Consider the following 24,929-nt stretch of genomic DNA (forward strand, 5'->3'; position numbering starts at 1 on the left):
GAAAGCAGGGCTGTGCGGGGAGGGTGCGTGGCAGGAGATTGCTCCTGGCCTTCCAGGCAGCCTCTTTTCCTCATCCATGCCCAAACCTTGAGAGAAATCTGGAAGGGTTTGGTCTGTCCAGAGCTGCAGCTCTGGAGGAGGAGGGTGGAGGAGGAGGAGCAGCATTCCAGTACCTAAAGGGGGCCTACAAGAAAGCTGGGGCAGGACTCTTGATCAGGGAGTGGAGCCGTAGGACGAGGGGTGACGGTTTCAAACTGAAAGAGGGGACATTTAGATTGGTTATTGGGAAGAAATTCTTTCCTGTGAGGGTGGTGAGGCACTGGAACCAGTTGCCCAGGGAAGTTGTGGCTGCCCCATCCCTGGAGGGGTTCAAGGCCAGGTTGGACGGGGCTTTGAACAGCCTGGTGTGGTGGGAGGTGTCCCTGCCCAGGGCAGGGGGTGGGACTAGATGGTCTTTACGGTCCCTTCCAACCCGAACCATTCTATGATTCTATCTATGAGGGAGATGTCTGGGGCACCAGGGCTGCTTGAAGCAACACGCGACACCTCGGTGTCGCTCGGCAGGCTGCAAGCTAAAAACTAAACACAACCGTCTGAATATCATCAAAATCTATTCGACCAAGATGTGCCCGCAGGGGTAAAACCCTCTAATATGACACACACACACGCCCTCTCCTCCACGCGGCGGTGTGAGCGTGAGCCACTTTAGCCTTCAAATTAATAGGGCATTTCTCTGAGCATCGTTCGTCTCGCTTGCTGGGGCTGGGGGAAGGAGAGGAGGCTGGATGGAGGATTGGCTGGTCTGTGCTGCTTTCCCTTCTTTTTGGCATTGCACGCGAAAGGGTTAAGTAGAATTTTGATCTCGGCAATATTTTCATGCTTATACATTCTGTTTCTCATTTCCATGACAAAGATGGTAGGAAGAGCAGAATAAGGTACAGAATTTGCAGGGCAATTTTAAGACTGTAATGAGAACAGAAAATAGTAGGGGGAGAAGAATTGTAATTAGAATATGAAATGGGAAAAAAAATTAATCTATTTCCATGTCAGTCTTAAGACTAAATTCTGCTGCTCCCTGTAGCTTTCAGTGGTCGGGTTTTTTTGTGTGTGTATGTGAAGAGCTTAAATTCCTTTGCAGGCTCTGAAAGGTCCAGGTAAATGAGTTTAAGTCCTCATTCCCCCCAAATAATGTAATAACAATAATTTTGTGTGCAGCGTTCACAGAAAACCAGCCAGTCTCTTAGATAAATGAATGCTGTCACTTGAATAGTGGTGGCATTCAAGACCTCTCCAGCCTCAAGTACAGGAGAATAAAAGGGGAAGCTGGAAATGCTCTTGGGGTGGGTGTCCATGCGGCTGCCTGGGTAAGCATCGCGTGATCGGATATCACAGAAGCACCCAAGTACTGTCTGTTGGGAGGGACGTCTGTGTGTCACAAGCCCCCGAGCAAAGCCAGGCCAATCAGATGAGGTTGCGCAGCACCTGGGCCAGCTGAGCTCTGAGTATCTCCAGCTATGGAGATCCCACAGCCTCATGGTCTAATATTTGACCACCCACGTGCTGGAAAATGTTTTTCATAGAATCATAGAATGGTTAGAGTTGGAAGGGACCTTAAAGTTCATCTAGTTCCAACCCCCTGCCCTGGGCAGGGACGCCTCCCACTAGACCAGGTTGCTCAAAGCCCCGTCCAACCTGGCCTTGAACCCCTCCAGGGATGGGGCAGCCACAGCTTCTCTTTCCTAAGATCTAATGAGGTTACATCTACCCACAGAGCTTCCAGCAGCCCACAGGTCAGGATCATCTTGAGCTCAGTGGTTTGGATTTACTATTCCCTTCCAATTTGTCCAGTTGCTATTCTGGATCCTTCTAGGCCACAGCATCCTGCAGCAAGAGGTTTTGTTGTTGGGTCCTGTATGAAGAACTTCTCTGTAAGATGTTTAATTCCACTAGCTAATGATTTCGGTGTCTGCCTCCTTGGTGTTAGCCTGGGAGAACCAGAGAAGAGCCATTCCCTGTCTTGACTCATGACTTGATGTACGTCTCTGTCGAGTCCCTCTATATCTATCACCTCTTTTCCTTGTCATTCCACACCTTGGATCCTCCCTGTGATTGCCCTCTCTCCTTCTTCTAACTGTGCAGACTGTAAAATAATGTTTGATCTTTTATTCTTCATTCTTTTTCTAATTGCTTCTAAAACTTGAATGGCATTTTTGGCAGCTGCTGAGGACTCAGCAAAAGTTGGAAGCGAACTCTCCAGAACAAAAGCACGGTTTCTGTTCTGGACAGTAACAGCCATTTTAAAGCCCATTGTCATGTCTGTATTGTTAGGATTGCTTTTCTCCAGTGCATTACTTTGCATTTATTGATATTAAATTTAATCTTCCATTTCCTCACCGCCACTTAGTACGGCGAGAGTCTTAATGCAAAGCCATTCAAAGTAGCTCTCAGTTTTGGCTAGCCTGAATAATTTTTGTCTCATTAATAAACTTGAATCCTTCTAGATCACTTCTATTATGAACTGGACAGATTTTAGTGCAGATGGATCATGATCCACAATCCTCCTCTTGCTAAAACCTAATGAGGATCTTTTCGCTGGCTGTGAGCAAGAGGACCTTCCCTTTTGTCCCACGACAAGTTGGGTTTGGCTTTTTAGAGCTTTTTATTGAGGAACTTTGTGAGAAGTCCAGCCAGAGAGATCATTTCACCTTTTGGTACCTGGGAAAGGTACCTTGTATTTACCCTTCAGCAAATACTAAAGTGGGCTGCAAGAGCCCCCTCATCTCGGGTCTCTCTCTGCTGCCTCGGTGGTGTGTTGCATCTCCGGATGGTTTCAGGCTGAGGGGGTCAGACTTGGTCTGGCACCTTGCCCTTGGCGCCCCAATTTGGGAGCAGGGGCAGTAGGCTACGCACCACATTTGTTACCTTGCCTTGCTTTAGACCAGAGGGGTGAATGCCGCTTGGCCATGGGGGTTCCTTGGGATTTTGTTGGTTTGTTTTCTGTTTTTTCCTACTGGCCATCCCGGTGTGAGAGCTGCTCAGATGGGTCTTCCCAAGGGAGATGCTCTGGTTTGGGAACCAATTGAAAGCTCCCTCAGAGTGCAAGCCAGTGCAGCTCAGTCCTGTCTTTCCCCCCTGGTTTTAGCTTCTCGACAGTCTCTGTTGGATCTCGGTCAGCCCCGGGCACCACCAGCTCTGCAGCAGGTTTCCTGCTTCTGCTATGTGTGAGAAATAACTGTTACTAGGCTTTTATCCTATTTGTGAATTGCTCTTAAAACAAATAAACCAACCAAATCACTTTTTATGATATGGTTTTAAGCCTCAAGACTTCAGCTGCTTTTACGCTAGGATAACACATGAGGATATTGGCTGCGTGCAGAGAACCCAGCCCCCGTAAAGCCCAGGTGATGCCTGCAGACACTCAGCTGTGTCACCCGCTAAAGGATGTACTGCCCCTGACACCTGCTGTGGTGTCGTGCTCTCTTTTAGTGACATTTATCCCGAAGCAAATAGCGGCGCGTGGCCGGCGCGGGTGGCCAGGCTGGAGACGCAGAGCTTTCCTGGCAGGAGGGTCCTGGGGGGAGGTCGTAAATCTATTGCTGAACTCTTGACCCCCTTTGACAGGATCAACTGAGGGGCTATCCAAGCATTTCAGCGGACAAATAAATAATGCTAAGTAGATCACTTTGGGCCAGAGGTTGTGTAAAGACCTTAATGGGGAAAACTGCCGTTAAAGAGATTAAGCTAACCTCAGCGATGTATTCCCCAACGCAGCATGATGCTAAATTGCTCCTGTAGGAAATCACAGCGGCAGCTCTCGCAGGCGGCAGCGCCGGCAGGGGCAGGGCTGGAGCCAATATTTCACATCTCGGGGAAATATCCCACATCGCATGGCAGAGACGTGCGCTGGCAAAGACGCTCCTTGGGTTTGGTGTGGGTGCCCGGAGGGCCCCCAGGGCTGCTAGCCTGGGGCACAGGAGCATCCTCGCGGGGATGAGGGGCTGGGAATGCCACGGCCAAAATGCAGTTCCAGCAGAATGTGGTTATGGCACTCAAATAATGCTTGCCTGATAAAAACGAACCACGGAAAAAAATACTTCTGTAAAAGTTTGCAAAGAAGAGTTATATTTCCATGTGGTAGGTGGGGTGCCATCGGAGGCAACTAAACAAACCCCAGCAACACACGGGCTGCAATGATTTCTTTTTTCTTTTTTTTTTTTTTTTTTTTTAATGGGGAGTATTAAATATGGCATTGCAAGTTTTCCTGTATCCTAACTTTTATTCGCTTAAAGGTATTTGTTGGCATTATTCTGGGTCACTCTGTGTCGTGATGCTAGCGGTGGCCGAGGGGTAGCTTGCTGGACACCGAAACCAGCTGCATCCCAAGCATCTCTGGTTCCAGCGTATCCAGTCTGGAAATGAGCTGGTCATGGGTTGAGAGGGGACGTGCTGACAGTGTCCTGGCACAAGGAGGCAAGTGCTTATAGCTCTGAGCAGTAGGAATCACTGGAAGCATCCAGTTTGTTCGTCACAGGGCATTTAGTAGCTCCTTGAGAGTGATGGCTTTTAGTTACCGCTGGATTTGCATTAACAGGTGTCCTCAGTGGACTTGCGGTTACGGTGCTCCGGTCCAGTAGTGCCAACAATCAGTGTCAAAATTTAGGTAGGACTCCTCAAAAAAAAAAAAAACAAAAAAAACCAAACAAAAAAACAACCCCACAACAAAAACCCCCAAACCCACCACATTTAAAAAATCAAAATAAAAGGAAATAAGAAGTTTGGAAGATTTTTGAGATCTTGGAGGTGTCATCGAAGCTATTCCCAGTACGAGTGCTGCCAACATATTTCTGACAAAGTTGAGGTTTTCGTCTCAGCTCACAACTCTCAGGAAATAAAAGGATGTGACGAGCTTCGTAATAAAACAGTACAAGCTGGCAGTGCCATCCATGAGAAAGTAACACCTTCTCCGAATCTTGGCAGGAGGTTGTGTTTCTTTCCACTGGGTCCTTCCCAGTTAACAAACATTTATTCTCTGTGTTTGCACAGAGCCGGAGATCACACAGCTGCTTTGCTCTGGGGTCTGGCCCAGCCTGCCGCCTCCATTTATTTTTCTTACTCATTTTCAGCTTGCTAACGTGGGACCCGCATGACCTCTGGGCGCATTTACAGGTTTGAAAATAACGTCGTATCGCAAAAAAATAACCAACCAAAGGGAGTCCGGCAAAGCAATAAAAATTTAAAAAAAAAAAAAAAGGCTTCTTGGAATGTCGCAGGAATCAAGCCTGCGCTGAGCTCCCTGCGTGGGCTGGTGGATGTACGGCAGCGCCAGAGCGGCGGTGCCCGCTATGGCTCCTCTGGAAAAGCCCTAATAAAATAATCAAATTTTTAACTAAATTCTCTGTGGCATGGAGCATGCCTTTGTTTCCAGAGTCAGTAGGAATTTGGGCAGTTTCCTCTGATTTTTTTTATATATTTTTTTTTTTAAAGTGGTTGACTAGAGTTGTTTCTGTCCTGAGCGTGTTACGTGAGACAGGTTTGAATTGGGATTTGGCAAAGTGGGGCTTTATGGGTCCTTTTAGAAGTAGAGGTCCTTGGTTCTAGTTGTGCTCGTAGGCAACCATCGCTAATGTAAGCCAGTGCAAGTTAGATAAAAATGGGTCCAAGTCTCAGATGAAGGAAAAGCAATTGATCACATCTTCCCACCTCTCCCAGTTTCCCAACTTAGCTACACCGGGTTTGCATTTCCCAGGTTTTCAGGCAAACACCTTGTCTTGGATGCAAAGTGCTGTGAGCAGACAGAGATCCCAACTCACCCTGCCTTCGTACTCATTTCATGCAGGAGAGGGTGAGAATTAGCCACAGCCAGTGATTTGTTTAATAGGCTGCTTCTATTAGCCAAAGAATAACAAAAATTAAATAATTACAAAAGAGAAAAAGGATGATTAAGACAACTGCAGTAGAGTACGTTCTTTTCAAATTAGGACTTGAAAATGACACCCACTGCTCTGCATGCGCACATCGTTCACGGACTCAGGGAATGGTTCGGGTTGGAAGGGACCTTAAAGACCATCCAGTCCCAGCCCGCCCTGCCCTGGGCTTCCTCTGGCCCCGCTCCAACAGGTCCGTGTCCTTCTGCTGTTGGTGCCCCAGAGCTGGAGGCAGCGCTGCAGGGGGGTCTCCCCAGAGCAGAGCAGAGGGGCAGGATCCCCCCCGCCTCGCCCCGCTGGCCACGCCGCTTTTGAAGCCTACGGGTTTGATCAGTTCATGGGGGGGGGCACCGAGGGTGATGAATGGATGTGCCCAGGTCCGGAACTGCCTGGAAGGCTTGACACGCACCGGGAGCTGGACCAAAGCGAAAAGGGAGGAAGCGTTTGTAACCAAAGGGAAATATTAAAATGTCTGTTTCTGCCGTAAATCTACCTGGAATGATGGGGCTGATTGTTTTGGAGTGCATTCTGTAGCGAAACAATAATGAGAAGAGGGAGAGCACATTACTTATCTGCTCTACCTGGCTGGTGTATAAGTGGCAAACGTCTAATTGAAAAAATATCCTGATGGGAGAATTTCTAATAAATTTGTTTGCACCCTCATAGCCTGGAGGAGAGGGGAAAAAAAAAATCCAATCAGCAGTGGGGAAGTTCCAAAGTTTCCATTGCATTTCGAGTCTTGATTTTCAGGCTCACTGCTCAGGCTGGCAATCAGAGGCACAGTAATTTTGAAGGCAGGATTCATTACCGTTATTATGAAGGCATCAAGGGCAGAAGGAAGTGTGGAGCGGAGGTAGGGGAATAGAAGAAAGCCATAAAAAAAAAAAAATGCAATCTGACAAACAGGGTGATATAGAGAAAGCAGAATGCTTGTCCTGCCCTGGACCTCCCAGTGAAAGGTACCTTTTGTTTTCCGAATGTAGACTTCCAGGTGGCTTTTGTTTTCTGGAGAAAAGCTGTTTCAAACAGGTCTTCGTCTAGATCTGCAAAATACTGTGTTGGAGGAGGCCAAAAGTGAGGTGTGTGTTTGCAAGGAAGGGGTATGGATGGATGGATGGACGGATGGATGATGTGCATCATCTGTACATTTAAATCTCTCAGAGGGGCAACGGTTTTACTTAGGAAAGAGCTCTTCTTTTCCTGATGTGGGAGTAAATATTCCTGCAGTGCAAATTCCTGGCTGATTCCAAGGATGGACAGAACTGTCTCCCCACTGGGATGTTTTCTCCCTCTTCAGGGCTGTTTGCTGGAAGCTCCTGTGGGGCTCACCTGCCCCATCTCCCTGCGCTTTCCAGCTGCAATAGCTTGTAAGCGGTGCCACGCGGCGTGTCGTGGCCACTCCAGCATCCACCTGATGGTTTTTGGTGGGGTGCTCCTAAAGAGAGCTCGAGTGGAACCTCAGGACCGTAATTCTGCCTGTTCCGAAAAAATTGACTCCCCCAAACCCGGAGACCGGCTCCTCCCGTGGAGCCTTGGTTCTGCTGGGCTAAGCGTGTCCACCAAACCGTCCCACCTCTCCTGCAGATTCATCCATCTCCGCTGGCTTGGCAGAGAGGGTATTCAGGCTGTGGAGCTGACGGAGTGTCCGTGCCTGGAAGCACAGCAGCTCCAGCTGGAACTGCGTCAGCGGGAGCTGGCTATGCCAGCGATCATTTTACAGGTTGAGGGAAATTCAGTTGAAAGTGGACGGCACCCGGCTGGCTGCTGGGAGAGCGGCTCGTCCCGGCGAGCCCCAAGGGCTGCCAATGCTCGCTGCATCCCACGCTCCTGCTTCGCCCAGGGGTTTAATGAAATCCTGCGTTTGCGCAGGGATCCCCTTCCGCCCTGCTGCGGCTGCCGTCGGTATTAGTTAATGAGTGTCACAACACCCGCTCTAATTTCGTTGCTTTTAATTGGTTTGCTCTGCTGTCCCGGAGGATAGTTTGGCAATTAGAGGGTGTCTGTGCACTCTGACGCCGAGCAGAGCTGCGTTACCCCCGCTTGGCTTTACCAACTCCACTGACTTTAATGGCTAATCCTGTAGCACTCTGAGAAATGGAAGGGTAATTAATAATCTGCACTGAAAACCTTCACCTGGTTTTATTTAGATTTCTCTTTTATTGTTCTTAATACGGCCCATTTCTGTTAAGGCATAACTGGTGTCAGCTTCGTACCAGAGAGCAAGAGGACACGCAAGGGGTGAACAATCTTCAATTCATCATCCGGCTTGTAAGGGCAAGAGGGTTTGCTCTTCCCCTTGTTAAGTAGATGGTGTCACTCACAGCTGGAACCTTCATCCTCGTCTCGGGAGTGTTTTATGGCATAGCCCGTTTTATTGCCGTAATTAATTTGTGAACTTAGCCTTGAGAACTACCCCAGCCATACTTCGAGCCAGAGCTAGTCCTGGAGGGCTTTTTTCCTTCATTTGGAGCCAGAGCAAGTGAAAAGCGCCTGCTGTAGCTAATTAATGAGAAGAGTTTTGCAGTTCTCCACAGGGGCTTTGTAGCCTAATGAGTGGATTAGCAGTTCAGAAGAGGGTGAAGGGGGCAGGCGTGTGTGCAGGAGCTGCGGGGGCACGGGCAAATTCCCGGTCCTCATCCTTCCCTGCCTCTCACCCGGCCACCAAGGCAAAGACCTGGGGAAGGGGACGAGAAGATGGGGAAAAACGTGTCTTCTGGCAGCCAGAGTTTGCAAACAGCAGCACGCTCAGGATAGGGGATCGGGCTTTGCACAGAGACCCCCTCCTTTATGGGCTGGAGTGACTTTCTGCGCTGCTGGTGTCGCTTTGCTTTGGTGGCTAAGGGAGTGTGTAGGTGTCTGGAGGAGGATTGAATGGGACCAACCTGCCCATCTTGGAAATTTCCATCGATGGAAATTGGCTTTTTAAAACAGATTGATTGATCTAGTGGGGATTTTAGCAACAACTTCATTTGGGTGATCTTTGCTGCTGGGTAAATCTGCGGTTTTGCACAGGTTTGGTTCGTTTGAACTGCAGTGATTCATTCATTACGTTGCTGAAAAATTAACATACGTGTGCTGTGTTACCATGGCCCATTGCAATAACAGTGATGTGTGCGTGCTCATACACGCTCGGAAGTTTTAAAGGAGCAGCTCTTCTGGGAATCTTGGCATGAAGAGCCAGAAAAATATTTGGGGAGCTCATAACCCTGGTGTGCAGATGACATTTCGCTAACTCTTAACTTTCTTTTGTCTTTCTAGTTTGATGGGGAGAACATGTACATGGGAATGAATGAGAACGCCCAGGAGTTTCTATCGGCAAATCAGGTAAGCGTTGGTTTGCTGGGGTGGGCAGCGTGGATGGATTTTTCTAGAGGACTTAAGCTTTGCCTCAGCACAAATTCTAGGAGCTCTCTGTGAATCTGCACTCCTGGGACGTCAGGAGGGTCCTTGGAGGAGGTCAGAGCTGCCAGCCCAGCGCTGCCGAGGAGCAGCAGTGGATGCATGTGGTACGGGAGAGGGATGCGCTTGTGTGCCGGTGCTGCTGCGTATCACCAGAGCCTGGCTTAGCCACGGCTCTCCAACGAGGCTGAAAAGCTTTGCCTCAGCATCCTTCACTCGAAATGAAGGTGCAATTGGTGTTTCTAGATACAATGAGGTTTCCAAGCATTGTGTGCAGTTCAGGTGTCTCCTTCCCTCACGTAGAGTGTTTCCTGTAACTAAATAGATTAACAGTTAGCCGGCTCGGGGAGAAAAAGGAATCAATGGTTTCCTGTTTTGGAGCTATAAACCCACACGTGGAGGACCAAAATAGAAGTGCTCACGTCTCGCAGGTGCCTGAGCCTTCAGGGCTCTCTCAGGGCTTGGAGACACACAAAACGTGTCCCTTCAGTGGAGCCCTGAACATATATAAAGTTAAGCCCATGCTTAGATCCTGCTGGGTGGTGAGTCCTTTAGCATGTTCTTACCTGTCCTCCTGACCAGGAGATGAGAAATGGTTCCATCTGCATCCCCCTGAGTTCGCCCGGGGAACTCTGTGCATCTTTGAGGTGCCTGATGCAGCACCCTCGGGGCGAAGCGTCTCATCACGTCCCACTGCCTCGTGAGGGAGAGGGCAAGGTCATTGCTAATATTTTTCAGCATCCCATTTTTGGGCTGCGTTGGACCGTTTCACTGGTGGACCCTGTTGACCACAGCCACATGTGTTGTGGGCTGTGCAGGGTTGTGTCACGTGAAGGTGATGCATTGCAAATTTTGAAAGTTCGATGATTTCCATCCAACCCAAGATGCTACTGGCTTCCTATCACCCTGGACCTGCTGTGTGTGCCCCGGGGTGAAGTTATGGTGTGTTCCTGCTGCTGGGGTTTGGCCGTCACCACAGCATCGCTGTGAATTACAGGGCTAGTGAGTCATCCATGGCATGTGTAACTCAGCGGCCATTAAAATATATGCATATTAAGCTGAAAACGGGATGAAAACCTGTTGTTGCCTTCATAGAGTGCGGCAGTGCGTTGGCTCGTTGCTCGGGAGGGTTGCTGTTCGAAGACAGCGCATGAAGCCATGGCGGCCGAGGCTTGGGGTGGGGGCTGTTCTCACATGGGGAGGATTTCCAGAGGGTGGGGAAGGAACCACAAACTGTGCTATCAAGTGATTCAGCAGAAACAAATATGTAGTCGATCAACAACAGCCTGTAGTTGATCATTAGAGCCAGGAATTGCCAGAGGTTAAGTAAAGGCATAACGGAGCAGGGTGACCCCAAGCTGCCCAACCGGGGGTCAGCCCTGTGCCCCGCCAGGGCTGTGCAAAGCCTACGAGCAAGTGGTGGATGCTAACAGGGGCAGTTGTCTTAGCTACTTTGTCTTTAAAAATTCCCAGGGGACAACGATTTCCCAGCCTGGTCGGGAAGGGCTGGCAGTGCCGGCTCAGCATCCAGCTGCGTTCCCTGGCTGTGATGCTCCCGCGGGATCAGGCTGGCCTGGGGCTGAACTGCGGCCAACGGGAACCATTTGTATTTCCTCCTCTACATGGACAGAAATGGCCTTGCAGCCCCTGTCCCGTCCCGCTTCCCCCATGGGCTGGCAGCTGCAGGGAAATCAGAAGTGATGCCGCGGGATGGGGAACAGCTTGTTGCAGTGCCATTGAGGAGGAGGAGGAGGGCTGACTTCCAAATCAAACCAGGGGCTGTCGTGTGGTGGAGGGTTCGTGTACTTTGTGAACCTGGGAGAAGGATAAACCAAACCAGCTTAGATCCCTGTAACCTGGGAAATAGAAGTTTACTCTTCATTTGTTCTCTATTTACTTTGCGACCTTTATTTCCTATTTTGAAATCCCAGTTAAGGATGAAAAGGGAGGAAGTACCTTTCCCTTGGCAGAGGGTATGCAAAGGGCAGGGACCTCTTGTTACCGGGATGCATTTGTGCACGGGAGCCCTCGCTACAAGAAAGACATTGAGGTGCTGGAGCAGGTCCAGAGAAGGGCAATAGAGCCGGTGAGGGGTCTGGAGCACAAGTCTCTTGAGGAGCTGCTGAGGGAGCTGGGGGTGTTCAGCCTGGAGAAAAGGGGGCTGAGGGGAGACCTTCTCGCTCTCTACAACTCCCTGAAAGGAGGGGGTAGCCAGGGGGGGTCGGCCTCTTCTGTCAGGTAACATGTGATAGGACAAGAGGAAGCAGCCTCAAATTGCGCCAGGGGAGGTTTAGATTGGATATTAGGAAAAATTTCTTCACAGAAAGGGTTCTCGAGCACTGGAACAGGCTGCCCAGGGAAGTGGTTCAGTCACCATCCCTGGAGGTATTTAAAAGGCACGTAGACGTGGTGCTGAGGGACATGGGTTAGTGGTAACTTGGCAGTGCTGGGTTGACAGTTGGATTTGATGGTCTTAAAGGTCTCTTCCAACCAAAACGGTTCTATGATTCAATGGAGAGCGAGGACCGACATGGAAAATAGATGGGGAAGTTTGTCTCATCTTGCGTCTCTGGTGCCCCCCTCCTTGTGCTGCAGTGCTTGGGACAGTCAGAGAGGAGCTGGGAGTGGGACCAAGGGGTGCAAGTGTATGGGGTGGCCCCCAGGGCTCTGCTGGGGTGGGTGCTCCCGTGGGATGCTGCAGTGACCCCCCCCATAACCTCGCCCGGGGCAAGGGGAGCAGGGAGGGAGGGTGAGGATCCCAGTTCGCGCCCAGCGAGGATGTTAGTGGCGGTTCACACCTAGCATGAGCTTTGGCCGAGGAGGACGGGGGCAGCCTTCCTCCCTCACCCTCGTTAGTTCCTCATCTCTCTCTATTTACCTGCACACCAGCGCTTGTTTACCAGAGAGCACTTTATAGCACCGGCCGTGGCTTTATTACTACTAACACAACTCTTCTGTTTCCATGGGGGTTCCAGATGTTTTTTATTGTTTGCTAAACCTGTTGTAACTTTGAATGAGTACATTAAACAGCAGGAGCGTGGTTTCACAATCCCACCCGAGAGGCTGCTAAATCATCGGCCCCGAGACACCTGCGCAGCACACGCAGGGTATTGCTCAGCCCTTGGGATCCCGGGGGACAAGACAAGTCATACACACTAATTATGGAAGCCGTGCCTAGAAGGAGTTAGGCAGAAGGCAGAATTCAGTTTATCACCTCTCCCCCTGCCCTGGTTTAAACCCAGGGAAGTTTCAGTGGCTCCTGCCTTTTGGTACAATGCTTTACATCTTCTGCCCAGAGATCCAGCAACTGCTTAAGCTCCTGAGTCATCCTTTCCCATCACACAGATAAGATTATTCTCATTTTACAACTGGAGCTCCAGAGACAGTGTGGTTAGGGCAGCTCCTGCACTGAGCAGTCCTGCAGCACCCTGACATCAGCCTTATTTCAGCCTCTTGTATGGCTTTTGATCCTTTTGATCACAGAAGCACAGAAGAGTGAGGTTGGCAGGGACCTCTGGAGGTCATCTGGTCCAACCACCCTGCTCAAGCAGGACCATCTAGAGCCAGTTGCCCAGGACTGTGTCAATATCTCCAGGGATGGAGACTCCTTAACCTCCCTGGGCAACTTGTGCCAGTGCTCGGTCACCCTCATGGTAAAAAAAAAAGTTTCCTGATGTTCAGAGGGACCCTGCTGTGTGTCAGTTTGTGGCCATGGCCTCTGGGCCTGTCCCTGGGCACCACTGAGAAGAACCTGGCTCCATCCTCTCTGAAGGCTCCCTGCAGATGTTTATAGACATCGCTGAGAACCCCTGGAGCCTTCTCTTCCCCAGGCTCAAGAGCCCCAGCTGTCAGCCTGTCCTCACAGGAGAGATGCTTCAGTCCCTTCATCACCTTTGTGGCCTTTCACTGGGCTCTCCCAGGTGCGTCCATGTCTGTCTTGTACTGGGGAGCACAGCACTGGACCCAGCGCTCCAGGGGTGGCCTCCCCGGTGCTGAATAAAGGGGAACATCAGTAGCATAAAATTATTTAAAAGTAAAAGAAACCAAGTGGTATCCAAATTGGGGTGGGGGTGGGTGATTCTAGGACAAATCACTTTTATATTTCCACCCGGTTTAGCTATCCCGTTACCTGCTGAGCTCAAGGGGATTGAGAATATGGCTGCTGGTCACTACCAGAGTTAAATAAAAGGCAGAAATTGAAGTGAAATGATTTTATGCTGCAGTGTCACTACCTGCTTCCAGACTGTTACTTAACCATTGAGCACTGTATTCGTGTTAAAACATTTAAACAGTAGCATTATAATATTCTGCAGTATCTCATGACAAGGGCGGGGTAACGCCAGGACCGGGGTCCGCTTCCCTCTCCTTCGTCATGCCCTACAGAGGTGCTAACTTGGGGGGAAGAAGGAAAAAAAATCAAACCCAAAAGCCCTCAAAAAACCCAAACGAACCATCTGAAAGCCAGCTGATCTGCGCCTTCCCCTCATCTTTCGGGATGGGATTGCTCGCGTGCTATCGGCTGCTTTTCTCGTCAGCCCAAAAGAGGGTTCACCTCAGCTGAGAACGAAATGCAGAAATACAGGAGCCTAAACCATAATGAGGGCGCTGACAGATCCCGGCTCAGGCCGGCACGGCCTGCTTGGGGAAAATAATTCCTCTTGTTCCATCAAATAGGAGGGACATTTGACCCCAGAAGTGAGTCAAATGTGAAATGTAATTCAACCCCCAACAGGGGCCAGAGTATAAATGCAACTTGACATCTGATCAAACCGTCGCGGACATTTGACCCCCGAGATGAGTGAGGTATCTGTTGTGTCTCATGAAGTCGGCTGAGCATCATTCCTCACCCTTGCCAATTTTCTTTCTTTCTTCCCCCCCCGTCCCCAAACAAAGACAAGGAATTAAGCAATGCAGAAATCCCAAGGAATGGACATACCTTGCGAGGTGCTCTGAAAGACGAGTAAAAATGCAATGGTGCTGTTAAAAGAAATAAAAACACACACAAAATTGGCAAGAGAAGGCATTTATTAAGGCCTTTACGATAGGGAGAGTAACCCCAGGAAAGGCAAAGGTTGTGACATTCCTCATGTCCGTGGAGAGGAATGAGGTTGGTTTGTTTGGCATCGAGAGTTTTGCACTTGCAGGAAGAGTCTGCAGGTGCTGTATAAACATGAATTAGCTGTGCCTGGGAATACCCTGCAAGAATCATAGAATGGTTTGGGTAGGAAGGGACCTTAAAGATCATCCAGCTCCAACCCCCTGCCCTGGGCAGGGACACCTCCCACCAGACCAGGCTGCTCCAAGTCCCGTCCAACCTGGCCTTGAACCCCTCCAGGGATGGGGCAGCCACAGCTTCTCTGGGCAACATGGGCCAGGGGCTCACCACCCTCACAGCAAAGAATTTCTTCCTGAGATCTCATCCAAATCTCCCCTCTTCCAGTTTAAAACCCTTCCCCCTCATCCTATGGCTCCCCTCCCTGATCCAGAGTCCCTCCCCATCTCTCCTGGAGCCCCTTTAGGGCCTGGAAGGGGCTCTAAGGTCTCCCCGGAGCCTTCTCTTCTCCAGGCTGAACCCCCCCAGCTCTTTCAGCCTGTCAAATGCTGAGAAGGTATCGTTATCCCCCGTTACGGGTGAATAAGGGCAGGAAATACCTTGCGGGGGAGCCAGGGATGATGTGATGGTCAGGCAGGGTGTGGGAACAGCTGGGCCCTGGCATGGGTTGGGGGACAATTGTCCCTTGGTTTATTGGGAGCAGGGATGTGCCCGGTCTGTGGAGGGACATTATAGAAAGCCTTAGGTGAGTGTTTGCCTCATTTCTCCTCCCCCCATCACTCGTCTCTGGCTGCTGGCTGGGCTTTGGGCAGCTTCGGAGGAGGAAGGAGCTGATTACTTATCGCTGGGCATTTTTGATCCTGCACTCTGCCTAATCCCGGGAGCTTTTTGTGTTCAGCTTATTCCAGATGAGCAACATGCCTGCTTCTGCACCAGCAAGTTAATTTGTGCAACTCCTCGTGCAAATGCTGTTATACATCAGTATGGTTTATTCAGGCCAGGGAGAGGCATCGGCATAAGCGACTCTTCGCTTTTGTAACTGAGAGCACAAATAGGACACGGCTGCTTTAACTGTGAGCGTTGAAAATAGGAGAGTTAAATTGACAGAAAGTTATTTGCACACTGTTTCCTCCTCCTAATGCTATTCTTATGTGATGCTCTTGCTGGCACACTCATGCTGCCCGTGTGCGTATGAAAAATGGCAGGTCTTGGCTGCCAAGAACCATGTCTGTCCTGCGGCCGTGCTTGGGGGCAGCAGGTTTGCACAGCAGCGTTGAAAAAGTAGGAGTTCCCCCAACCCTGGTGAGATGTTGATGACTCCGTAGAGCAGCAAAGAGGGCTTTGCTTTGGCTGCCTGCATTAGGGCGAGACTGGGTAGCTCATGGACGGAGCTGCTCATATTTACACTGCTGGGACGGTGGATCTGTGGGCATTAGACGCGCTCGTACGTGGCAGCATGTGTAGAAAATAGAAGGTGGGTTTTTCTCGGGCTGTGTGCGAATCGGCGGGAGCTCAGCTGAGTGTGGGGGTTACACCGATGCGCCAAGGGGAACGGAGTTGAGAGATTGTATTTGTCGTGTGCACACACACATGTGCAGTATCTGTCTCCAAACGTGTCCCTGTATAAAAGTTAGTGTGGGGTTATACATGCCTGCCCCTTCCTGCACGCATGAAATCCATCTGTGTGTGTATCTGTGTGCATGGATGTGTATAAATCAACATTTATCTACTGTGTCTCTTGCCCTTTATCTGTTTATCTCCATACATCTTCAAGCTCGGGTCTGTATTAGCCATAATAGATACAGTAAGTCGCTGATCTGGTGGGTCAAATGGTCAGGGCTCTTTGATCAGCCGTCAGGATACATTACCACGAGGGCCTCCGGTGGGGCTTGAATTACAACTTACATTTGACTCATTTCTGGGGTCAAAACGTCCCTCTTATTTGATCGAATGACAGAAATTGTATAATTTGTATATATCCCTGAGCCATATGTGCTCTGAGTGCCACTCTAATGTGTTTTATAAAGGCACAGCTGTCTTGGTGACTTATTTAAAATGGGATTTTGAAGTAGTGTTCTTGCCATTTAATGTCCTCATTCAGGGTTACACAAGGTTTATCAAATAATAAATAACATTTAGAACATTCATTTTAGCATAACAATGGGTTGGCTAGTTATAAGGAACTGGACGGTACAATAAAGCTGTGTTTGGTAAATAAGCAATAACGTAGAAAGCAAGCGATAGCGTAATTAGAAATTAATGACAGTGCGGGGAGCTACAGCCACCTTCCTCGAATTCTGCTAACGCTCCAGACTAGACAGAGCTCATCTTGGCAGCCTCTGCTATAAAACATGCCATCAAACCTTGTCATAATACTGGCAGGCGCGTTGTCCTCCCACCTCGTGGGCCTCCCACCAATCTTGACTGAATTGCAGCAAAATGTCAACAATTGATAAAATAAATCTGGGTCTGGGGCAGATCCGCGCTGGGTGAGTGCGGGGAGTCCCCTTCCCTGCCGGGGGCTGTGGAGCCAGAACGTGGTAGCTGCACAGTCCTGAAGCGGCCATGGAGCCCCAGGCAGCATGAGGGCAATTAGGTGCCGCTAACGAAGACACAGGTTGTCCTCCCCGTGTTCTTGTGCCTTCCTTCCTCGTAGGAAGCTATAAAGCAGGACCAATGTGACTTTCCCCCACGTGGTTTTCCCTCCCTCACCGACTTTGGCAGAGATGCTCTGTCACTAGCAGCGAAGTGACAACATGCGAATCCTTGGGCATGACGTTTTCTCATGTTGGTTGATCCCTGACCTACAAGGACATGTAAATGTGAAGAAATTTCCAGCAATTTGTTTCTCCCTGAAGCTCATAAGGTGCAGCAGGTTGCTTATGGTCACCACCCCCACTGTCTCAGACCTGGGTTTGCTCCAGAAGAAAGGCTGGGAGAAACCAGGGGACCCTATACGTGGCTGAGCGATACCTTAGGGTGATCCTTCTCTTGGGTCTTGTTGTGGTAAAGGCTGCACAGCAGAGTGGGGAAGGAAAAATGAAAGCCCTCCATGAGGTTATTCTTCATGCAGTTTCCGCTCCAGTTCCCTAGTGAAGTTTTGTGTTTCTAAGGAGTCTGATCAGTCTTTGCATATCAAGAAACTTGTGTTTGTTTTAAATTTGATGAGACATGTCTCAAGGTCTTCATCGTCTACTGATTTTGGCTATTGACTGGCTTGATCTATTGATCACAGGAACAGATGATGGTCAGGGGATGGTCAGTGTTAGTGGAAGTCACTGATATAAGTAGAAGAGTTTAAAAAAGGGGCACCCTGTTCCCCAGGCTCTGATGCTCCTGGATTTCCAGCAGTCTTGTGCTCCTTGGGCTTCACTCTCTTGCCTCTCTACAGCACCCGGTCTCTTCCAGTCTGCAAATAGTCTGTGGTTTTTGAAGTCTAGAGTCACCCCCAACAGGGGCAGAGTACATCTTACAGTAAACAACTGATGACTCCCCAATCCCTTTACAATGATATATTGCAAATGTTACTAGAACGTATATATAGAGGGCTCCTAGTGAAGAGAAGCGAGAGCCTCATACGGACTCAAAGTTGCAAGAGAGGATTAACCAGAGTTGGGGAGTGCAGTGGAAGCTGGGAGCGCACGCTGCAGCCGGCACCCGTGCTCAGATACAGATTTTGCTCTTTCCCTGCTGTTCTTTGAGTAATACTGTATAATTTCCTATGTTGTGCTAGAGAATAAAAAATAGAGGAAAGACATTGATAGATATTAAATGCCTTTCTCAGCAGACGATTCAGGAAGAATCTCATGTACTATTTTAGAGTGAACAATAGAGTGTTACATGTCATTTATTATAATCAGCCGTTAATGGAAACCCTTCCAGGCGGGATTTTGGAGGTGAGCACAACTACAGCTGATGATCCAGGCTTGTGAATTTTGCATGAACTCCTATGTGACAGTGAAATTTTTGAAAGGTGCAGTCAGGAAGCGATTCCTGGAACTTAGTCATAGCAAGAGAAGCTTCTATTGCTGGCAGAGGGTCAGCTGTAGTGCTTAAATAAAATAATAATAAAGAAGCCCCTTGGTATTACAGGCAGAACGAACATCATCTTCAACCCTTGGTCTCAAAGGACTCGTAAGTTGTTAACAATAAGGTGTTTGAGAAACAGCCGACAAGCATCATGGAGGGAAAAGATAACGTAACTGAGCAGTTCCTAGGCCAAAATGGATGGTCTCTGGTTCTATTGAATTTTAAAAAGGAAAAAAAAGAAAGGAAAAAAAAAAAGAAATAGCATCTTATACAGTTGAAGATATCTGTCAGGTGACACAGAGCACCTTGCAGGGACCAAAACCTCTGAAATTATCACAGCGGTTGAATTTCATGCGTAGACATTTCACCACGGAACTGCGGTTCCTGAAGAGATTTAGGTTTAGGGGCAAAGGCAGAGAGGGCAGTAGCAGGACGATGTGTATCTTACTGAGAAGCAGCATTTGCTGCTGCATCTTGATCCAGTTTTACATATAGACAATATTGATACCAAGAGGAGCTCTGATAGAGGGTTGGACATGGGTGTTTCTTGGTGCCGAAAGGCCGTGATGCCCACCAGTGGGGCTGATGGAAATGTGGACCCGGGATCCCAGAAATGCCCTCTGTGTGCTGGAGGGTGATGGAGTAACTGGGACTGCTTCAGAGTGCCGTGGGGCACAGCTGAGGTCCCGTCAGACTAAATAACGCTGAAGGGGATCTGCTGGCCTGCGCGATGACGCCTGTGGCATGAGGCATGGGCTGGCTGTCCAGCAATGCTGATGAGCTCCTAAAGCCGACAGCTCATAAAATAGCAGCAAAATATAGAGGAAGGTGGTGTGCAGTATCCTTTAGCCAACAAAATGTCACTTTATCAAAGATTTCCTACTGTGCTAAACACTGTTGTAAAGGGACTACACATGGTGTAGGCAGAGCTGCTGCCTTTGATGGTCAACGTGGCCCAGGGCAAGGTGGACACCTACACGTGGGGAACCTGGGGCAGCTCTGGAGGGAGCAGGTCACCTTTGAAGCATAGCTATCACGTTAATACGGTGGTTATGTCTGCTTTAAACCCCCTGACGGTGCCCCTCCAGTGCCGCGTTGTCCTGGGAGGTTGTTGGGTTGGCCTTGAGTGGTGGCTGTCACTTCAGGCAAAGGCAATCCCGGAGCTTTTACACACAAGCTGTTTCTGCCTTCAGATCCTCGAGTTCCTCGCACTGCACTAATTCCTCACTGCTTGTCTCCTGAATTACCTGCTGTGACACAGTGTGATTGGGAGCCAGGTCTTTACATGCTAACGATTGATGCTGAGCTCTGATAATGCGATAACATCGCCATTGGTTAGCTGTGACGAGCAAGATTTTCTGCTGCGTCCTGTTGGGGGGGTTGGTTTTGGCTCCTGCAGAGCTTGGTTTGCTTCTGTAATGGACCTCTGGGGAGTGGCTTTGGAAAATTGTGTTTATTTGTGGAAATGGAGCACCGTGGGCTGCAGGAATATGGAAAAAAAAACCCGCCTGTTGCTCTTGGGATTTCCTTTCCCAACTGATTGATTTCTTCTTCTCTTCTCATCGGAGCCCCAGCCCAAGCCGGTGTTTGGGTCTGCCGTCACAACAGAGTGATTAACAGGGGAGACACTTACTTCCAGCAGGAAAGCATTATTTGCCACTTCAGGGTTTGGACGAAGGCCTGCGCAGAAAAGAAGAACCCTGCACGGCCTCAGAAGTCTGTAGAATGAGCCCTTGGCTCCCTGTTGGCTCTGGGGCTGCCCTGGGCACGTGCGGGGTCAGCCCCACGGTGGCCTGACCCCCTCAGCAGAGCATCTCGGGGCTCTGCAAGTACTGGAGGATGATGAGGGTTGTGCATCCCGAGTGCGGCTATCTGGCTCCTCACGCTCGGAGTCGGGTCTTTGCTCCAACCTCTCTTTGTGCTGTTGGACCCACCGTGGACCCGAAGTGGTGTCCAGCAGTTCTTGGGCAGCTTGCCTGCGAGCGTGAAGTGGTACCCAAACCAAAGTGGTGGGACCTCATGGGGACCCAAGCCATGAGAATGGGCTGGCTTGGCGCCTGCACACCATGGGTCAGTTGTGTTAGCTCTTATGCTTCTCCTGCAGGATTTGTTCAGTAGACCCCTGGGCATTCCACGTCTTGAAGCCTGAGCAGCTCAGAGTGGGTGCGGCCGGCAGGTACCTGGGCAGAGGAGCGTGGGTGCCATGGGTAACCCAGGAGGGGAACCCAGGAGAAGAATGCATCGGGGAGCATGCACCATGGGTGCCCGGGAGAGGGGAGTGTGCTGATGCCGGTGACCAGGGAGGAGGCGAGCGTGCGGTGTGGGTACCAGGGGCAGGGAGCATGCGTTGAGGGTACCCAGGGAGGGCAGTGTCCATGCCACCAGCCCTGTGTGGTTCTGCTCCTTTGGGCAAGGATCCTTTGGACCTTTCCTTACCAGGTGTGATGCACCAGGCCAGGCTGGTCAGAGCTGTGATGGGAACCAAAAATCAGAGACAGTTCGGGATGTGCAAGGGGTTATCTCTGGCATCGGACCCAGCTGAAGGACCACTATCACAGCAGCCTCAGCTCCTGGCGGTGGGGTAGAAGGTGGCAAAGCTGACCCACAGCTCTGTGTTTGTCCCATGCACCCAGCACCCATATCACGGCTCTGCCGAGGACCATGCTGGGTTTCGCTCATCGGTGGCACCGCTTTCGTGATCAGTAGCCTCTAAGCAAGTCTGAATTAAATTTATCTCAAGCTAGGAAATCCATCAGCAGCCATCAAAAGCGTCTGAGATGATGCTGTATAGCTCAGGTCTATACATCTGTGTACACTGTAAAGGGCAAAATATGACTTGGCTTTTATTACTTTAATTAAAACATGAGTGAAGAGTATGAGATTCATATTAAATTGTATTTTCCTGGCTGCTGTGTGAAGGAGCTAACTGATCTGATTACCATGAAGATTACAAACTATCAAAGTGAAAAAGAGCTTTTTGCAAGTATTTCATATTAAACCTTCAAACATAACACTTTAAGAATAATTATAGTTGTATTACTGGAAAATGATTCATGAATTCTGAATAAATATAAGACCCTTAAAGGGAAATGTTCCAAGACCACAGTTTTCGTTCCAATCTGATGAAATTTAGTATCATTTTGCAGCTGTAGAATAAAATTTAAAAAAAATATGTACATAGACTGTATTGAGTATATGTCAGACTAAACTAATGAGATTTTTTTCATCAACTCTAAGCACGCACCCAGACAAATGGAATAGCCATTCTCATTTTCTGTAATAGAAAGCACCAAAAGAGAAGGCAGAAAGGATCTTACTGCTCACAAGTCTTTATTCTACCCTTGATTGTTAAATAATATATTTTAAGTTCTCATCTCTCGACTGCAGAATGTTTGAACTGACGTTAATGGGTATGTAAGAGAAAAGAGCAAGCTTAAAAAAGTGAGGAAGGGCTAGGATTGGGAATTTTATTAGTATTCCCAGTGGGCTGTAATAAAGATACTTTTCACACAATACAGGGAATGTTTACAGCAGACAATTTAGTTTCCTTCCAACAATTATGAGAGAAATTGAATCTCAGGAAATGTTCGTTTTCTCTAAAATTAGACATAACAATAAAGATACCCCTGGAAGTTTATTAAGGAGGGAAGAAAAAAAAAAAAAAAAGCCATCAGTCTCTGGAAGACAATTTATTTTAAGAATTCCAGATGACTTCTAAACAAAACCAGACACCTACTGAGCTGAGGGCTCGTGTACCCCACGCTGGGCTTGAAGCTGCCGGCATCTCTCGAGGAGCTTTTTTTTTTTTTCCCCCCCCCAGGCTCCAGCAATTCCTAGTGCATTTTGGAAGCAAATACCCAAAAATGTGCTTGTTTCCACCCCAGACCCGGCTGGAGGAGGATGCTCATCACTTCTGCAAGCAGATGGGTCACAGGGTAGTAGCAGGTCGTGCCCTTCTGCATGCGGGTCAGGATGCTTCAAGCCTGGGAGCCCACACGAGTATCAAAAGGCAGATGTGTGGTCCTCACCTGCCCACCCCTCATCCCAGGGCAGGTTTCCCTTCACGGGCCACGTGGAAGGGAAACATCGCCCTTTACCTCAAAAGTAGCAAAGCTGTAAGAGCCCCATTTCATCAAATCAGCAGGATGTTTGCTCACCCAAGTGTTAGAACGTTGAAAGCTCTGTGTTTCTGCATGAGTATTTGCCATGCCTTCCTGCAGCTGCAGCTAACATCGATGCTTGTGCAAATGCGATGTTTCCTCCGAGGCCTTGCACAAGCGCAGAGCTCCGCGTGCAGTCGCATGCGGGTTTCCATGCACAAAGGACTAGTTAGCCAAACGCTGTCAGCTCAGGCCTTTAAGTTTTGCCCCGAGAATATCGGTCGTGAAATGTCGAGAGAGGAGCTGTAGGGAAAGGATGGAAATTACTGGGCACTCGAACGCGACTTCGGGAATGAATTTATCATGCTCCCACAGAGATGCTGGGGATCAAAAAGGGAAAGCCACTCTGTAAAATGCAGAAAACTCTGAAGCTCTTTGCGCAGCTCATGCCATGGTGTTTAATTTTTTGAAACACTGCAATTTGAACATGCCGTGTAATTCTTCTGCTTGCCCTGGTTTCGAGGCTTCTGCATCGAGGATTGCTGCGACGCCCGTGTTAGAGACACCAGCTCTCTTCTACTTGTGTGTTTTTCCTTCTGGCCGTGCGATCCTTGATTGCCGACTTCTGCCTCGCACTGTTCCAGTCTGGAAAGAGATTCCTGTTCTTTGATATCAAGGTTAGGGATGGGAGGAGAGATGGTGAAAGCCGATGCAGCTTATCTTGCAGCCAAGCTTCTCTAGTAACCTTCCTTGAAAGGCTCTGTCCCGTTTTGATCATATTAGGGGCTAGACTGGGATGATGCTTTTTGGTAACACCAAGGAGGACTCTGGGGTCCCCGGTTTGGTACCAGTATTGGCAACAGAAGCACTCGGCTCTGAGTCGTCACAGGTTTGTGAAAATATCTAGGCTTTGTGTATGCTTGGATTTGAAAGATGGCAGCTGCAGCCCTTGAGTGCACTGGGCAAATGTGGGTTTTTACCATGGGGTCGATGTTTTGGCTTTGTTACCTGCAGCCCTGTTGTGCTCAGAGCCTCCTCCGCCTCTCCATCTCCATCTCTCTCTCATTTTGGCTCTCCCACCTCTGCCCCTTTCCCTTGGAACAATTCAGGTTCTACCTGGCATGTTGTAAACTAGTAAAAATAATAGAAAAAGCTCTCCAGCTGCTTAACGAATGAAGCGTTTCAGTTGTTTTGGCCTCTGGGTAGCTGGGGCTGGTTTTCTTTGGGTGCAGCTGCTAATGGAGTACCTCCTGTCTCTCACGCCGCGTGTATTGGGTTGGGTCCCTCGTGGTCATGCAATGAAGGTGGTGGTGGTGTTGATGTGAGCCCTCTTGCACCTTCATCTCCCCTGCAAAGCCCTTCCCCGTGTCGGCAAATGCTGTCCGTTGCCTCTAGAGCTGCCAGCACCTGCAACAGTCCCATCTCACCGCCAGCGTTGGAGGTGACCAGTGGCTTGGTGTCCCGGCTGTCCTTCTAGATGGAGAGTTGTCATAACTTTAGGGAAACATTGCTATTTTGATTATTAATTTGATGGTTTTCCTTTTTGCCTCCTGAAAGGACTATTCCAGCTATTCTCTTTGCCCAGGTTGCTTAATGCCTTAGAAGGTATTTGATGAGTAGCTGTGTTTTAGGACGTAGAGGAGTCCCTCACAGCAATGTGTGTGTTCCTGGCTTTTTTTAGATGCCATACATAAGCCTGTTTTTATTAAAGAAAAAAATAATTGTTAAAAGTGTTAAAGATAAAATCTGTTTGTTTCCCAAAATTCACATATTGGAGGCTTAAGGCTGAGATTTTCACACCTACGCTGGGGATTTGGATACTTGGCCATGCACCATGTTACAGTTCTCACAATTTTGTCATGAGTCTCTTGGTGCTTCATGCTTTCCCTAACAGCCCGGCACCTTTGCGCTCTTGTGACGTGACAGCTTCTGCTTTGGATAAGTGAGTAAATGAATAAAATTCTTGCACTCATGGTTGTGGAGGGGAGGAAGGCTTGTAATTGTGGCGCTTGGAAGCTCGGTAAATGCAAAGGAGGTAGAAAGAGATCCCAGGTGATTATCTCCACATCTCATGGACTGGCACGTTGATGAGTTTTGCATATTTAGGATCTGCAAGGAGCGAGGCATCTTGATCCCATAGTTAATCTTTAATATCTCCTTTTGACCAAGCAAAGCCAGGTCGCGCTTAGCTGTAGAGAGACGTTGCCTGCCCTGGCTTTGGAGGCAGCGCTCACCCAAGCTCAATCACCGCCACCGAGATCGGGTGGATGCTCTTGCTGTCTCATCTCAGGGTTTACTTTGGCAGAGCTGACTCGGCGCTCTCTGGCTTTGGCATTTCTCCCGCGTGCCAGAGCCAGATTCTGGGGCTGAGGGTCTTTGGGATAACGTGGGAGGCTGATTTATTGTGCTGGTGATTGCAGTTAA

The 24,929-nt window shown here is 49.2% G+C and overlaps 1 protein-coding gene across 5 annotated transcripts in view; it reads left to right on the forward strand.

Moving 5' to 3' along the window:
* TOX2 (TOX high mobility group box family member 2) overlaps positions 1–24,929 on the forward strand; it is a 155,318-nt gene that overhangs the window by 53,950 nt on the left and 76,439 nt on the right. For all 5 annotated transcript variants that reach the window (XM_074605332.1, XM_074605336.1, XM_074605333.1 and 2 more), the window contains exon 2: positions 9,183–9,248. In XM_074605332.1, the coding sequence (XP_074461433.1) occupies positions 9,183–9,248 (66 nt within the window). The remainder of the gene's footprint in view (positions 1–9,182; positions 9,249–24,929) is intronic.

This window comes from Larus michahellis, chromosome 12 (genome assembly GCF_964199755.1).
Source record: "Larus michahellis chromosome 12, bLarMic1.1, whole genome shotgun sequence".
Lineage (NCBI taxonomy): Eukaryota > Metazoa > Chordata > Aves > Charadriiformes > Laridae > Larus > Larus michahellis.